This window comes from Bos mutus, chromosome 6, assembly GCF_027580195.1.
Source record: "Bos mutus isolate GX-2022 chromosome 6, NWIPB_WYAK_1.1, whole genome shotgun sequence".
Classification (NCBI taxonomy): Eukaryota; Metazoa; Chordata; class Mammalia; order Artiodactyla; family Bovidae; genus Bos; species Bos mutus.
Genome location: NC_091622.1, coordinates 40,116,781 through 40,135,388, shown reverse-complemented (window position 1 = coordinate 40,135,388; position 18,608 = coordinate 40,116,781). Strand labels below are relative to the sequence as shown.

The 18,608-nt window shown below is 37.5% G+C and overlaps 1 protein-coding gene across 2 annotated transcripts in view; it reads right to left on the bottom strand.

Annotated features, from left to right (window-relative positions):
• The window catches only part of SLIT2 (slit guidance ligand 2), a 405,234-nt gene that overhangs the window by 17,450 nt on the left and 369,176 nt on the right, over positions 1 to 18,608 (bottom strand). For both annotated transcript variants that reach the window (XM_005897066.3, XM_070372188.1), the window contains 4 exons: positions 17,003 to 17,096; positions 10,509 to 10,646; positions 10,163 to 10,403; positions 7,809 to 7,939 (listed from right to left, as the gene is read on the bottom strand). In XM_005897066.3, coding sequence (XP_005897128.2) covers positions 7,809 to 7,939; positions 10,163 to 10,403; positions 10,509 to 10,646; positions 17,003 to 17,096 — 604 coding nt within the window. The remainder of the gene's footprint in view (positions 1 to 7,808; positions 7,940 to 10,162; positions 10,404 to 10,508; positions 10,647 to 17,002; positions 17,097 to 18,608) is intronic.

The window sequence follows — 18,608 nt, the reverse complement described above, 5'->3', positions numbered from 1 at the left end:
AGATTATGAAAATGCATATGAGGTATATAGATGTGAAACTTGTTTTTTGATCCTATTTTCCCATTTATAAGTGAAATTCAGAGTGACTACATTTTTATCTTCCCAAAGGCTTTCAATGTCTAATCTGATGATTCCAGAACTTAGTAAGAGTTCTGAACTTAATCCCATCTGTATTTCCTAGGAATTAAGTGAGGCTTTGCCAAGCTTTTAAACAGATAAGTACTGTGAAATTAATATTTTTAAGTTCTTTGGTTTTAAGATGATATTCTGTGGATGGAGCCTGAAGAGAATATGGCCAAGCTAAGAGAATTCAAAATTAGTGTTTCATGCTGTTTCCTTAAGCCAGAGATCTGGGGTTTGCCCAGGAGTTCTTTATTATCTATATACCCTTTTAAAATAAAAACAGTGATCGACACACCAGTTGTTGCAGAATAAAACTGAGCCATCATTGATTTTGCAGTCTATCATGGTCATCTCATACCTATCCACTTGCAATGTGTAACATCCTTCTGGGTCCTGTAAGTATTGGCAAACACTCTCACTTCTCCCTAGGGTACTATACATTCCACGACTCACAAAAGTCGCAAGTGAACCACTTAACAGTAAACCTTTCCACTGGGAACATAAATTGCATTTACTACCGTTATTATGTAATTCAGTTTTACTATACTCATCTGTTACCTGAGATTCGTTTTCTTGTGTTTCTAAATGGATGTGTGAAAGTCGTTACTCAATTGTCTCGTGCTTTGCTACAGAGTTTAAAAACTTGGGGCTTAAAAGAAGAGGGGCCTTAAATTGTCTTTGATTGCCTTTATATCTGCAGGACACATTAACAATGACAATATTTCTTTCTCCATGGTAAATCTTAAGGTATTTCAGTAGTGAAGATAAATATTTCACTTCCTTCGCTTATGTCAACCCCTGCTTTTTGCTTTAAAAATTTTAAAGTATTTGTTGACATACTCTGTGCAGTGGAATAGGAATGAGAAACCAGACAAATTCAACTGGCCATCTCATTTTGGTATCTCTGGGCTAAAGATGCTTCATCTGTGAAGTAAGAATGCTAGTAAAAAATTTCCCTGCCCAATTGTTTAAGTGGAAAGAAATGGGATGCCAAATGGGAATAAATGTATTTATGTACTTGCATAAGAGCTTTCAGAAGTTTTTACAAAATAATTTATCAAGTAAATGTATTTTGGAGCAAATTTCAGATCTTCCTCAACTTACAACTGAAGAATACACTCACTGTAAATTGAAAGTATGGTTAAGTTGAAAATATACTTATACACCTAATCTACTGAACATCATAAGCCTAGCCTGCCTTAAGCATGCTCAGAACACTTATACTGGCTTACAGTTGGCCAAAATCATCTAACACAAAATCTATTTGATAATAAAGTATTGACTATCTCATATAATTTATTGAATATTGGATTGAAAGTAGAAAAGCAGAGTAGGATAGTTGTAAGTATCTTGGTTGTTTACACTGGTGGCTGACTGGGAGCCCATGGTTAGCTTGCTGTTACTGTCCAGCATCACAAGAGAGTATCATACCACATATAGCTAGCCTAGGAAAAGATCAAAATTCAAACCTTTAAGTATGGTTTCTACTGAATGCATATTGCTTTTCCACCATCATAAAGCTGAAAAATCATTAAGTGGAACCATCATAGGTTGGGGACTGTATGTATGTAATTTAAATGAAAATGCTCTAAAAATAGAGAGAAACTTTACATTTGAACGTAAGGTAGGAGTCACATGTAAAACAACAGTATTTGCACCTGAGTCCTTATTCTTCAGCATCAGTGTATCCGAACATGAAGAGTATCCATAAACCTCAGCATTACCAATTATCCTACTTTGCCTAGACTAGGCACTTTAGGTTAGTTACTTCGAAGTCTCCCCATGAAATGGAAGTGCAAATTGTTCCAAGTTACAAAGCTGATAAAAAGTGGTGCCTTCCCATATAGCATGTCAAACACTGCTGAGTTATTTACCTTGGAAAGAAGACTATATAAAGTCTATCTACTGTCTGTCTTTCCAATGATATTCTTTTTGTCTTAATGTAAGCCTGTATGTTGCATAATCCAGAGGCTGTGTAGCTAAGCAAGCCTAACAGTCTGCAGAGGCAAGTCCTCTGACGTTGTGCAGGTTCCCTGAATACTGAAACTGATGAAGGCATGGCCTGGTCCTGTGTTTTTGTAATGTGTACATCTGATTTCCTAATTTTTAAATAGTAATGACTATGTCTTCAAAGAAGCTGTCTGGTTTGGAAAATGACATTAATTTGAATCTAAAGAAAGAAGCAGACAGTTGTGATTAACTTTTTTTTTTTTTAAGTTTCTGCCTATCTAGATGAAAAGAAGGTCTTTTGAAGGGCAAGTGATTATCAGCCTACTTGAGAAAATAGTGTTACTCTGTCCCTGTTTGAGGGACTCCTGCTGATGCTGGCTTCAAGTTTGGGCTGTCATTCATTCATTCATAGCACTATTAATAAGTCCCTCTTTATGCTATTCTCTAAGCATTCTAACAATTAGGCATGCATGCCGTATTCTACATCTACCCATTTGTTGGGCTGCTTACGGCCTCTTTGTTGCTGCTGATCAGCTCTCTTAGCAGGGTGCAGGCTAATATTTAATAACTGGCTCTCTGAAAAACAGAATGAGTCTGGAATTGTAGCATCTGGTGATTACTGTGGTGGAAAATATTCCCGACAAGGCTGACATCAACTATGAAGTCTTGAAACCTGGACAAGGGGAGCAATGCACACCATCAGCTCTCAGAGCTCAGCTCAGATGTATTACTTTCACACAAGTGGTTTTCACGTTGTGGTGCCTGGTCAGATGCAAACGAAAAGAAAACTGAGGCTCACCTGGGATCAGAATCACAAACTAGAGGGCGGAGCCCAGTACTCTGCATTTTAACATACCTTCCAGGTGACTGCGGTGCAGTCTATGTGAAAACAATTGCCCCACACACCCGTGCACGCATGCAGGCCCTGTTAACAGTACACACGTCTACGGAAATCATGTAAGAAATACAGTGAGGAAGTGAACACCATTTTCGTTCTACTGGAAAAGAAACCAGTACTACATTCTGGTTTTCTTAAACACACTTACAACTTGTCAAGTACTACCTCTAAACGTATTTCCATGAAATAATGGTTCTCATGTCGATTCATTTGGGACAATAATTGACATCTAAGATCAAAAATTTTAAACCCCAAATACACTACAATAGAAATAATATTAATGGATGCCCATTTCCCCTAATTCAACAGATTTCATCTTACTAAAATAAACAAAATCCATTCCCATTAATGTAGAAAATTAACTAGGTAATTGAATGTGCCTGGTGTACAAAATTATTCCCATATGTGATGCTCCAAGAGCACATTAAACAATGCATAATTTGGGAAACAAAGTCTTACCAAGGTATATTTCATATAACATAAAATCATGCAATTAACTGAACTCAAATTCTCCGAGGTAAGGATATGTAAAAACATTCCCTTTTAAAACATTGTATAATGTATATTTAATAAAGTTATATAAAGTGGAAACACATCAAGATTTGAAAATTTAATTCAACCAAAGAAAATATTTATTAAGCCCCTTAGGTGAAAGCTGATGGCAACAGTATTATTGATGGGCTTTGCTGTAATGATGGAGATGTGGCACTTTTTATCAGAGTGCATATTCTTAGAAGGCCTGAGCAAGGACAGAGGCATTTAAATAAACGTTAGAAAATTAGTAGGACCAGAAATAGGACTTTGGACAAATTTCAAGTTGAAGGTGAAAGAAAGAAAGAGATTAAGAATAATTCATTACACCTACAATGACCAAGAAGATGGTGATGCCTCTCAATGAAATTAGGAATGTACCAGGGTGAAGCAAAGGAAATGAAGTTAGTTCTGGACATTCTGAACTTATGATCCCAACAGCTATCATCACTTATTATTTGGTATGCATTATAAATACTTCACATGTATCAAATCACAAAATTTTTACTACAGTCCTACAAAGATGAAACTATGATTTATTATCTCCATTTATCAGGTGAGGACCAGAATTTGACCAAGACACACAGTTAATAGCAAATCTGGGACTTGAATCAAGGCAGACTGTCTTTAGAATACCTGTTCTTTTCCATTACTTCAATCTTGGTTTTGAGTTGTAATGATATTCAAATGGTTCAAAAATCAGAATTTTATATCAAATTGTACTTATACACCAGTTGTGACTCCATCACATTCTTTCCTCTCTATCCCTAGTTTTTTCTTTATGAAAGTACATGAAAATAAAAACACAAAGACACTCCTCTCTACCTTACTTTGTTTTGACACAGCTCTCTACACTTTTTTCTTTTGAACTGAGCAACAGACCTTGGAAATTTTTCAATATCCTACATAGAGAACTTTCTCATCCTCTCTTTCCCTCCCTTATTCCTTTTTCCTTTTATAGTATATTCCATTGTGTGGCTGCCCACAGAAACTTGGGTTGTTTCCTAACTTTTGTTTTTAGAACCAACACGACAGTGAATTACCTTGTGCATACATCATTTCTATGTGTCTAGGTATATCTTTGGGATAAATTCCCAGAAGTGGGAAAGCTATTTCCAAATTGCCCTTCACAGAAATAAAAAACATGATATACTTCTAGAGTTAATATCTGAGGATAGAGGATGCACTTTTAACTCTTGCTGCACTCCAGGAATAGACACCAGAAAGATTTTCCTCTATTGTTAGAAGGGAGATGATAATGAAGATAAAGTAAGGTAAGAGTGAGGACAGAGCTAAGTGTAGAATCAAATCCTCAAAGAGACTTTATGGGGTACGTACTATATTATTACTTACAGATATGAATTCTAAAGCACAGAAAAATTAATATTATGAATTCTGAAGAACAGAAAAATTAAATACCTTGCTACAGTTTATATATAGTAATTGAACAAGCCTAGATCTGAACACGTCTTAGTCACTATGATTTAGTTCAGTTCAGTTCAGTCGCTCAGTCATGTCTAACTCTTTGTGACCCCATGGACTGTAGCACGCCAGGCTTCTCTGCCCATTACCAGCTCCTGGAGCTTACTCAAATTCATGTCCATTGAGTCGGTGATGCCATCCAGCCATCTCATCCTCTGTCGTCCCCTTCTCCTCCTGCCCCCAATCCCTCCCAGAATCAGAGTCTTTTCCAATGAGTCAACTCTTCGCATGAGGTGGCCAAAGTACTGGAGTTTCAGCTTTAGCATCATTCCTTCCAAAGAAATCCCAGGGCTGATCTCCTTCAGAATGGACTGGTTGGATCTCCTTGCAGTCCAAGGGACTCTCAAGAGTCTTCTCCAACACCACAGTTCAAAAGCATCAATTCTTAGGCGCTCAGCTTTCTTTATAGTCCAACTCTCACACTATGATTATTACTCGTCAAAGACTAGATTCTCCTAAGGTATTGAAATAATTTAATGTTGTTAATAGTGTCTATGTCACAGGAACTTTTTCCAACTTATTTGGAATACTACTATATTCATATATATATATGTACATTATCTATATAAATAAATCAATAAATCAATCTATGTATGATCTCTCTATTCAAATTCTTGGTGACTGTTGCTTCTTTTCTTTTACTTAAAAATAATGCAATAACCTTTGTTGATTGTTTTGACATAAACTTAAGAGCAAGAAATAAACAAATGTTATGTTTTCCCTGGCCCTCATAACAGATGTCTCTATTAGATGATCTTCAAGCAGAAACCTCTACTTCTGGTTCATAACAAAAAGTGTGTGATATGATACTATTCTTTTTTTATAGATGTTACAAGGTATACTCTATTGTTAAGCAAAAATAGTAATGAACATAAACTCATAATAAGCTCTTTAGAGTAAGTCCTCATTTGGATATAATCGCTTGGGTTTTTACAACTCATCTAGAAGCATTTTAAGTATATTTTATGTGAACACTAGCTTTAATAAGCCAACTCCAAGAACTTTTACTATAGTTTCTGAGAGTTCGATGCTGTTTCATTGCATAAAATAAGACATACAAAACACCAAAAATGAACCATAAAATCAATATTCTGAAATCTTTTTAGGAGCTGAAACAAATTGAGGCTATAAAATTTAAGATCTAGCAGCATTGAAAATATTGGCACTAATTCACCACCATTTAGAGATGAAGTAACTATTGTAATCTACTTGGAAACCAATAATTATGTTTGTTTCCAGGCTCTAAATATTCCCAAGCGGATTAGCTTACCACGAAAAGGACTTATTGAATTCCATTCATGGCTACAATTGGCATCTAATTTCCCAGAACCATTGTGAAAGATTAAATAACATGTGAAGCACATGGAAAATATATAAGCATGATGTCAGTAACACAGAGAACAGCATCTCCATTTTTTGTCTCAGTCAATGCCCACAAACTTGGTGCCCAGTGTGTTTGGTTTACAAATGTGTTTTGTTTGCCACAAATGGCATTTAAAAAATGTGAATCATATTTAAGGAAGGAAAACTTTATATTTAAAGTGTCAATTTTTTTCTTGAAAAATCAGAAGTTCTGCCAAAACCTGGGTCCACATTTTCACATGGCAGCATTCAGGGAGACCTGAGTAGAAGAGGTCTAGTCCTGTTTTGACAAAGATTTGCTTTTAGTTCACTCTGCTTACAACCATTCCTATTATGGTGCCAACACCAAGGCTATTTGTAACCCAGAAATGCTTCTCTAAAAAGTTAGAATCTTTTCAAGAATAAAAGAATGAGAGCACATATCATTTGCTTGCAATTAGCCCACTCAGTTCATTTAAGTTATCACCTGGAAAAACTGACTGCCTCTGAATTTGTGACCCTGCTCTAAATGGTGGCAGTTATTTATACATGTGAAGAAATAAATTCGATAACTAGGTAACTTGTCTGCCAAATGACTGGTGTTGAGACCCAAAGGAGGGGCTCTGAAGGTTATGCAAAAAGCGTACTTTGAGCAGTGTATCCTCCCTCATCCACATATCAGTATATTATTACCGCATTCAGTATATCATCAATTCATTATGTTATTAGAAACTTCCAAAATGAATGATACGATTATACATCTTGGAGGTGTCCATTGGCTTCTTATGTGTAAGCTTCTTAAGGGCAGGAACTTTGTTGCTGAAAGCTTAGAACTGTGCCTTGCACACATCAAGTGTTCAATAAATACAGATTGCATGAATAGTAACTTTAAATTTTTCCCTGTGCTGGGTATCCTGCATTTCTTTCTCTAGAACTACTCTCCATCCATCTTCTCCCTGCACTGAGCCCTGAGAGGCTCACGTGTGAGCTACATTACCGAGATCAGTGGGTGGTCTGATGTTTTCTGGCATCTGATTGGCCAGAGAGAAGCATGAGCAGGAGGTTGTTGGGAAATCGAGTATTTAAAACCCTGATTCCTTCCCTGAGGCTTGACAGCATTCCTCCATTGAAGGTGGAGCTGCTTCTTTCTGTCAGGCAGTCCTCTCCACAATTCCTTTTCTTAGCATTGACTTCCATAACTGCTGTCTCCCCTCTTTCCTTCAAGCCCATGGGCAGGAGCAATATTCCGAGTTACTAACTTCAGATCACTCCACTGTCCCAAATAATCTTTGTAAATAGTCATCTAATAAATCCTTCCTCAATTATCCAGCTTGAGTATGCTATCTGTTATTGCCAGGCCTCTAATATGCTTACAAAGTCTGCTGTAGTCAAATTGTTCCTTCCCTCCCCATAACACAATAATAGAAGAGAAGCAGTTCTGCATTAAGCAACTGTTTTCACCCAGTAACTGAGAGATCCTCACCTGTAAATGGCAGAAGCCGGGTGGGAGCCGGTGTCATAGCTGGCACGAACACGTCCTCGGTAGAGTTCTACAGCAATATGGTCTTTATCACCCTTATACAGGAGGATTCCACTGTCTTCATCTGTGGCGATCTGGTGGGAAGTAGCCTTGACATTAGTAGGATGAACAGTTGTTCATACACACTTCATTAAGAAGAAACAAGACTTCCTAGTGAAGAGCTTTTAGTCTAGTTTATTTCTTCTTTACGGCTCTGAGAAAATACTAATATACACTGAAATGATTACTTGAAAGATGACCTGTTCCTGGATTACTTTGTTATAAATAACTTCATAAAGACCTTCAAAATGTTTTTCTACATTCATAAACACATATTTACTCTCTTTCCATGCATATTAGCAATGTTAAAGATTAAAGACTCATGTCCAATGACATATGCAAAAATAAGGACATTACACAACTTATACTTCAGAAAATTAAAATTGAAATATATTTTCCATATCAAGTTCACAGTGCCTAATGTGAATCAAGTTTCCCCTCTTATATATTAAGCTGTATTGTCTCAGCCAACAATGATAAAATCTAATCAGGAATAAAATGATCACATTTCTTTTCTGTTAAAAAGAATAATAAGAAACACTTAATATGCTTCAATTAAAAAATAAATAAATTTAAAAAAGGAAGCCAGTCCCAAAAGAAAAAAAAAAAAAGAAAAAGAAACTCTTAACATTACTGAATGTGCTTAGAATTTCCTTTGTGGGAGATTTTCACTTATCTGCTCTTTTTGCTCCTGTTATGGATTTTTTTTTTTTTTATGGCATATGTGAAATGCAACTGTATTGAGCACAATGGATTTTCATGTTGCATGTTAAATTATGCAATGATTGGGGGAAATCTTTGTATTTATTCTGCTTTCTGATTTTCTCAGGGTTTTCAAGGACCAGGAAAAGTTAGGACTTAAGCCCAAACACCACTGGGTACTTCTCATAACAACTTGGGTGGAAAATGGCTGGAAATTAGGGAGGCAGGCTTTTTAAAGAACATCAGCCTGCCTTCCGGGGTCCCATTCCTCGTGACTTCTCAATATGCCTTGCCCCCTTGCTAGAGTGCCAGGGTAAAACAAATAAGGAATGCGGTCATAGGAATTTGGCTAAACACATTTGAATTCAAAATATATTGAAATATCTTGCTGAACAGATAAAACAAACATGCAGCCGCAATCTGCCCTATGTAAATTTATGACCCCTAATCTAGCCTACGGAGAAGCAATGGCACCCCACTCCAGTACTCTTGCCTGGAAAATTCCATGGATGGAGGAGCCTGGAAGGCTGCAGTCCATGGGGTCGCTGAGGGTCGGACACGACTGAGAGACTTCACTTTCCCTTTTCACTTTCATGCATTGGAGAAGGAAATGGCAGCCCACTCCAGTGTTCTTGCCTGGAGAATCCCAGGGACGGGGGAGCCTGGTGGGCTGCTGTCTATGGGGTCGCACAGAGTTGGACACGACTGAAGTGACTTAGCAGCAGCAGCAATCTAGCCTAACCTTGTCTATAGGGGTCTGAATGACTTGCTCAAAGGTAAATGGTGACTTGGTGGAAAGACTTAAAATTTGAATTTGTAAATTCAAGTGGAAGCTAAATGACACTTGGCTGAATATTCTGTCAAGGTGTTTTCTGTCTCATTTGTACTCTTGTCAGCTGCATATTTCCTAAGGAAAGCTCCCCACTCCGCCCACCCTCGCAGTGTATAAAACCTGAACTGCAGAGCCACAGAAATAAATGAATCAAGTGGCATTGTGCATGTCTGCATGCTAAGTCACTTCAGCTGTGTCTGACTCTTCCCGACCCTGTGGACTATAGCCTGCCGGACTTCTCTGTCCATGGGATTGTCAGGCAAGAATAATGGAGGGGTCGTCATTCCCTCCTCCAGGGGATCCTCCCCACCCAGGGATCGAACCCACATCTCTTACATACCCAGCATTGGCAGGAGGGTTCTTTCCCACTAGTGCCACATGGTAAGCCATTACCTAAGCACAAAGCAAAGATATTTTGCTGCTCTCTTTCTCAGTGTGAGTGTGTGAGTGTGTGTGTGTGTGTGAGTGTGTGTGTGTGTGTGTGTATTTTATGTGATCAAGTAGCGAATACAAATACCTGGTGTCCATTTAGGTTTGACAGAAAGAAATATTAGAGAGACTAACAGGAACTTTTCCCACAAGTAGCATTATCTGTCATTGTGTTATGCAGTATGTAACTGTCCGTTTAAGAAATAACATCACTCAGAAACCGCCATGCACATTTATGCTTGGAATCTGAGCTGATTTCAGATGAGATCAGCTCTTGGTAGTGGGGGAACCTTACCTGAAGAGTGATGTTTGTTTGAGGCCGGACCTTGGCGGAAGGGATCTGAAGATAAGACTCTTTGTTTACAAAATTCACACTGACCAGTTTTTCACACTTTTCTCCCTGGTAGCCAGGCAAACACTGGCATATTGGCTCATTGATCCTGATGATGCATTGAGCTCCATTCTGACAATCAAAATTATCACAGGGGCTGGTACGAGGGAGAACCATAGGTGGAGAAAATTCACAAAACAAGCCACTGAAGAATGAACAGAAAAAAATACATTGATTAGATGTTACTTAATTGCCAATATGAACTGAGTCCTATAATACTTTAAATACAAATATTCACTTGCACTTTTACCTGTAGCCTTCAGGACAGGTGCATGTGTAACCGTTCACTGCATCGGTGCAGTGGGCTCCGTTCTTACACTTGTTATCTTGGCAGTCATCGAAGTCAATGTCACAATGTTCGCCTATGTATCCTGGAGTGCAGTCACATCTGTTTGAACAAGCAGGTAAACAGTTTTAAACCTAAGTGAGCCAAAATGAGCACAACAGTTGCATTTCCTCTAGGAAACTGGTACTGCCTTTGAAAGAACATATTTAGAACAGGCTCATAAAGCCTAAACATTAACAGATGCCTGGAAAACAGTACTGATCTGCAAAGCTTTCCATGCTTTCTCACTGTGATCTCTCAGAGGAACAGCAATTTCCCCTCTCAGATGACAGTATGCCTCCACAATCCAAATAAGATTAGGCTAATTGCACCGGGGTTCATTCTTTCCTCTTCCCCTCCCTTCCTCTCTTCTTCCCTCACTCTATTTGGCTATGGTATCCTCTATTTCCAGCTAATTCATCTGAGTACTGACATGATAAAAGTGTTGTGTTGTAAAACTTATTAAGAATCTTAAGTAAATTTTTAAGAATAATTAAAATTTTTAATTTTCCAATAGAGACTGGATGCATTAGAGTAAAATATAATTTTATGAAAAGCAAACATAATAGCATTAGATATTCTCTAATTCACCATGAATCCAGACTCCTGTTAGGCCAGAATGGGGGCTGACCTAACTGGGTAGAGCAGGGAAGGTGATACTAAATTCCTGGGACCCAACCCTAGACAGCTTTTCAGACTGTTCACTTTGGTGGTGTGGGGCAGAGGGATGTGTGGCTGCACAGCTGGTGAAGAACCAGGGATAATACAGCTGAAGTTCTTTGAGCATATTGCTTCAAGCCCTGTTCTAGTCACTTTTTCATATGTGGATTCACTGAATTCTCTCCACAGTCATGTGACATTGGTGATACCATGACTCCTTGCTACAAGTGAGGAAACAAGGCACAAACTGATTAAGTGCCTTGCCCAAGGACATCCAACTTGTGTGCCACAGTCAGGAACTGAACCCAAGCAATCTGATAAGAAAGCCTGAATTTCTAACCATAGTCCTATGCTGTTAAATTAGTTACTCGGTGTTCCCTTTAAAAACTTTTTCATCAGTGCTGACCATTGGAATTCTATCTATGACACCAAGACACAGTACTTTAAAGGTGCTCAGAGAAAAGCAATATGGCACGTGCAGCGATTATTAAACTATGCTTTGTGAAGCTATTGGAGCTCCTACAGATATAGCCATAAATAGGGAGGGGGCTTCTGGCAGCTTCCCTCTGAACTCCGCCACCCAACAACACTTTACTGCTGTGATTCATTAGTTTTACACATTGGCTTCCATGAGTATCTCTGTTTGGAGTTTAAGAAAGGGTTTACTGACTTAAAAAAAAAACAACAACCAGGAAATTATTTTAGCCTAATAGTATTTGGACTTTGCAAATAGGCAGAGCTGTGTTCATATTTTGGTTTCATTGTGAAGTGTATGTAATCTTGACTACATTGCTTAATCTATGTCTTCCTCCCATCTATAACACATATATAGTAATTTCCATCTCACAGGTGTTTGTTAAAAGTTTAAATAAAAACATTATCTACAAAATAATTTGCATAGCATTTTATATATAATGAATGATCAATAAATGATAGGTTTTAAAAAATAATTCTAGGTAAGTCTTTATAATTCTAAAAAAATCTTCATGGTTTAGACTGTACTAATTATTTACTTTTCTACTTCAAAGCCATTAAGATGTAAGTGAATGAGGATAGTTAAAAACACTCTAGTGAATGTGAATATTATTGAATGCCAAAGGTTTTGCCTGAAAATGCAAAATCAGGATTTAGGAGTTACTGGAGAACTGATGAATTAAAATAAATGAGAGTATATACTGTCTAAGGGCACCACAGACAGTCTTGCATGTATGAATTAAGAAATCAAATTAGCTCACTGCATAAGCGTGCTGGCTCTAGAGCCAGTGGTTTTAGTGCTAAATCATAACAAAGCAAAGTAAACAAGCCTGAAGTTAAATGGATTCTAAATGGTCATAGACATTCTCAACTAGATGGACAAGGCCTGAGAAAAGGGCTTCCATCAATGTTAATGTGAGCAGAGCTGCTCAAGTACAGAGCATTAAAAGAAGAAGAAATGCTTTGAAACACTCTGAATTATTTATCTGAGAAGAGAAATCAAAGTAAAAGATAAGAGAACCACATATGCACCAAAGAGGCTGTCTAAGAGCTATTTTATATTCTTTTCTCGACAGAGACTATTTTTCAAGCCCATTAGAACTTAGAGTCACATCATGACCAACATTTTGGCCTTTCTTTGACTTCTCAGGCAGAGTTTCAAAACAGGAAGAAAATATTTAATTATGAGTTCCTTAAAGTTTGTATTATCAATAAAATGTATCACATTCTCTGAACTCTATTATCTGACAAGGAACAAGGAAGAAAGCAAAGACTATAAAATATATCGTTTAGAAGCCCCAAAGCTGACTAAGTAAGATGTATGCTTGAAAATTCTACTTAAGGCATATCATAGTCTAAAAATATCTCAAAGCAATTTAGGAGATTTATGAGGTATAGAATAAAGCAAGAGAACTAAACCCAGCTCTATTAGCTTAGTAATAAGAAAATGTAGTTCAAGGAACAGGACAATTTTTCCAAACAATATTTGTTGGTAGAAATTTTCTTTAGCAGCTTCATATAATTTTGGTTTCTAAGTTCACTTACATTTTTGCAACTTCCTTTCCCACAATGTGCAATTATTTATAATATGGGAGTAATAGCAAACACTATGATTTATCCTGTTTCCTGCTAAACTACATACAAACTCACAATTACTGCTGAAAACAATGCATTCCCAAATCAGTTAATGTATAATCCAGTAAAATGCACTATAAGGAGCATGCAATGTAATTGATAGTAATTGAAGATACTAAACTAAGGGTTAGTCTTTTTGAAGATGAACTTATTTTTGAATGGTTTCCATTAAGTTTGACTAACAGTTTATCTTGTAATTACAATTCACAAAGCTTTGTGAAACCTGTCCAGCAGATAAGTCCTTCCGGAAAACCATCTGCTCTACTGATTAATTTCTCTAAGAAATGATAATATTTGTTATGTAAATGATGGAAGTTCAATTTGCCAAATTCATTACGGGGAGATCAAAGACAGTAAGAGCTAAAATAATATACCTATGTATTTGGAAGAACAAAATGCAATGCAGGATTTTGTATAAAATAAAGATTTCAATAAGACTTTTGTTTTTACCACATACGGTTGGAAAGTAAAATATAATGAAAAGTAGAATCAAATATATTTTCTTTAAAAAAAGCATCAAATAAAATGAACAGGTGCTGCAACTGTATATTCTAAAATAATGAATTTTAAACCAAATTGAATTGAAATATTCTCTAAATGAAACGAGAATAAATATTTTATTCAGATTGATCTTCGAAAGGCAGTAGGGGTCAGGTGATACAACCCCATCTCCCATTCAACTTGGAATATTCAATAATCTGTTGACAATTATTAATATGTTAGTCCCAGCTCTAATCCACCTATTCTTATAAAACTGTTCCTGATCTGAGTAATTTTTAATTCTCTGAATCTTATGGCAACTAAGCTTGAGTATGAGAGAGTAAATAGCCATAAAGCTCCATAAAACCAAAAGATGACAATATTAGCACATGCCCTGACCCATGGCAGATGCTCAATAAATACTGGGTAAAGAAACAAGTGGCATTGAAACATGTAAAATATCATGTATGAAATGAGATGCCAGTCCAGGTTCGATGCACGATACTGGATGCTTGGGGCTAGAGCACTGGGACGACCCAGAGGGATGGTATGGGGGAGGGGAGGAGGAGGGGGCTCAGGATGGGAACACATGTATACCTGTGGTGGATTCATTTTGATATTTGGCAAAACTAATACAATTATGTAAAGTTTAAAAATAAAATAAAATTAAAAAAAAAAAAAGAAAGAAACAAGTGCACTGGGATGACCCAGAGGGATGGGATGGGGAGGGAGGTGGGAGGGGGGTTCAGGATGGGAACACATGTACACCCATGGCTGATTCATGTAAATGTATGGCAAAACCACTACAATGTTGCAAAGTAATTAGCCTCCAATTAAAATAAAAAAATTAAAAAATAAAGAACAAGTATTGCTATTTGCTAGTTGTCTCCTGTAGGCACAACTCAACCTGAGCCTACAGTATCATTTCTGAGAATCCAGTTTACCTTCTGTAACAAACAACCTGCCGTGGTGATAAAGTGTAAAACTTCTCAGAGGTAACCTGTAGTAGAAAATCACCCAACTGGGAAGTATAAAATGCAGCTCCAGCTGTACCACTGAGTAACACTGAGACCTCTGGACAGACATGGACCTCTCTGGGTCATGGTTTCCTCATGTTTAAAATAAAGGATACCTACAGGATGATTTCTAAACTACTGCCTGTCTAAAAAGAAATTGCTGTTGATAGACCCTTAAAATATTACAGAATTCTACACATGACAGTGTACATGCTTCCATGTGTAAAATAGATAACCAATGGGAGTTTGCTGTATGACTCAGGGAGCTCAAACCAGGGCTCTATAACATCCTAGAAGGCTGGAAAAGGGTAGGAGGTGGGAGGGAGGTTCAACAGGGAGGGGACACATGTATACCTGTGGCTGACTCATGGTCATGCATGGCAGAGACCAGCACAATTTTCCTTCAATTAAAAATAAATAAGTTTAGGGGAAAATGAAAAAAAAAATACACCCAAAAAACAAACAAACAAAAATATTACGGAATTGTGGCAAAGGAATAATTTCATTTGATACCAAATATATTTCAGGAAGATTGCTAGCTGGCATGACTGGATGCTTTATCATCCCACAAAACATGCACATGAGTGAAGGAGACACTAAATATTAATTAGTGTCAACACTAATTAACTAAATATTAATTAGAGACAACAGACATAAACGGACTGTACCAAGGCGACCTGGGACATAGGTCACTCTGCCTTCCTCCATTTGGGTAGTTAAAGTATTATTGCAGACCAAAACATACTCAGTTACATTAATTTAAACTTCTTATTTTACCAAACATGACTTCCATTCAGGTAACAACGCATCTAGTAGATATTATGAATTTATTTGGGATTCTCTGGTGGCTCAGCTGGTAAAGAATCTGCCTGCAATGTGGGAGACCTGGGTTTGATCCTTGGGTTGGGAAGATTCCCTGGAGAAGGGAACAGCTACCCACTTCAATATTCTGGTCTGGAGAATTCCATGGACTGTGTAGTCCATTGGGTTGCAAAGAATTGGGCACAGCTGGGCGACTTTCACTATTGGGTCTCAAATGAATTTAATTAAACACAGCCAAAGGCTATTTTGGATGGATGTGAGAATTGAACTATAAAGAAAGCTGAGCACCAAAAAATTGATGCTTTTGAACTGTGGTGTTGGAGAAGACTCTTGAAGAGTCCCTTGGGCTGCAAGGAGATCCGACCAGTCCATCCTAAAGGAACTCAGTCCTGAATATTCATTGGAAGGACTGATGCTTGAAGCTGAAACTCCAATACTTTGGCCACCTGATGCGAACAGCTGACTCATTTGAAAAGACCCTGATGCTGGGAAAGTTTGAAGGCAGGAGAAGGGGACGACAGAGGATGAGATGGTTGGGTGGCATCACTGACTCAGTGGGCATGAGTTTGAGTAAACTCCAGTGATGGATAGGGAGGCCTGGCGTGCTCTAGTCCATAGGGTCGCAAAGAGTCAGACACGACTGAGCGACTGAACTGAACTGAAGTAAAGGCTACTTTGGGCTTCCCAGATGGCCCAGTGGTAAAGAATTCACCTACCATTGCAGGAGACTTAAGAGATGTGTGTTCAGTCCCTGGGTTGGGAAGATCCCCTGGAATAGGAAATGGCAACCCACTCCAGTATTCTTGCATGAAAAATTCCATGGACAGAGGAGCCTGGTGGGCTACAGTCCATGGGGTTGCAAAGAGTCCAACATGACTGAGTGATTAAACACAGACACACACATTCAAAGGCCCTTTTATTTCATACAAAATTTCCCTTGAAAAGTCACAGAACAAAAGGAAACTCTTTGGTGTACTAAAAAAAGGTCATATAAACACTTATAAGAATGCCAATAACCCTGGGGAAAATGCCCTATAAATCCTGAGCAAAGGTGTGAAGCTAGACCCTGAAAGAAGAGGGTTCCTTAAACAAAGGCCATCCTTGGGACTTCCCTGGTGGCCCAGTGGCTAAGACTCGGAGTTATCAATGCAGAGAGCCCAGGTTCAATCCCTGGTCAGGGACCTAGATCCCACATTCTGCAACAAAGATCAAAGATCATGCATGCCGCAACTAAGACCTGGTGTAGCCAAATAAATAATAAATACCTAAATAAATAAAAGAAGAAAGGCCCTCCTCCCCCAATCATGAGCTTCAATGCAACCTCAGACTTACTTGTATCCCTTTGGCGTCAGGATGCACTTGGAGTCATGCTGGCAGGGGTTCAAGTCCTGGGCACAGAAGTCCAGTTTCTCCTCACACAACTCTCCTGTTAACAGGGCAAATGGCATTAGGTCATAGAGAAAAGTTAAAAGCTTTTCTGCCAGCAGGCTGTGTCATGGGTCTGAGAGGTAAGCATAGCTTGTGATTGGCAAAAATAAAAAAATCACAAGGCATGGAAGCAGAAGATCCAAAATGCTGGTTCTGCTGCTAAATACTTCTATGACTTGGGACAACGCAACTACTGCAAACTGTGAGTAGGAGGAGCCCCTTTAGAATGTAGTACACTGGAGGAAAAGGGAATATGGATGCTTTTCATTTTTATTCATTCTTTTTCATTTGGACTTTTTATTGAGGTATAATATATATTCAAAAGATAAATGAGTAGCTAACAAATGGTCACAGACTGAACCCATTCATATAACCAGCATCCATATCTGAAAACACAGCATTTACCATCATCATTTACCAGAGGCTTGACTCCAAGGATAAGTAACCACTACCCTGACCATAGATTATTTGTGCCTGTTTTTGAGCTTGATGTAAATAGAATCATTTGGTAGGTATCCTTTTATATCTGGCTCATTCTGTTGTTTTATGTTTGAAAAAAAAATAATTCTCAAATCTTCAGGGTCTCCAAGGTCTTATAAGCCCAGAAAAAAAAAAGACTGTTTCCTTTTTATGACTTATTGGAACAGCTCAACAGAATACACCTCAGCTACATCCATCACGACAGAAAGAAAACAGCAAAAGGAGAATCAATCAAGATAGAGAATGTATGCTTCTTTCCATCAACTAGTTTATAAAGAATAATTGTCATCCATAAATAAGAACTACAAGCATAACCATGTCGATTCTAGACTCTCTGTGCTGAATTGCATGTCTGATTATCTCTAAAGAGATTTCTTCATATACAAATAATACAATCATATATTATTTTCAGACACATTAGACCAAATATGATTTTCAGTGAGAACACTTTCCTGATTATTGTGTGAGATTTTTAAGTTGTCGGGAAAGATATAAGATTTAAAAGTTCTTTCCTTTTCTACCTTACCTTTAAATGATTTTATATGCAGTAAATAAAGGAATAAAGCGATACATCTATAGGCAGCTGTTGTTCATTTCCAAGAAACAATTAGAACTTTTATGTGTTCAAAGTGTGTAGATTTAAAGCAGCGTTGGTTAAAAAATCAGGAGTCTGAAGCAAATCTCTTTGTTACAGACTGTTCTTCTAAGGTATACTTAGCCAAATGGTAGAAATAGTTGCCTAACAACTAAATTTGGTATATCATTTACACTTCAAGGATCTTTTCCCATGGTTTAAGTATATACATGTACTCAGTTTGGAATTACATCAATGTGGTATATAATTAGTTTTTTCCCTGTCTCTTAAAGAGAACTAATTGCACTAAAAGTCTCATATATTTCTTTTATAAGAAGACTTTCTGTGTCTTTGAATCTGTGATACAAAGAATTTTTATCAACATATACATGATGAGCTATTTTTAAACAAGGTTTATTTAAAGCTTTTTACTTTCAACTAGTATTACTTTAAATG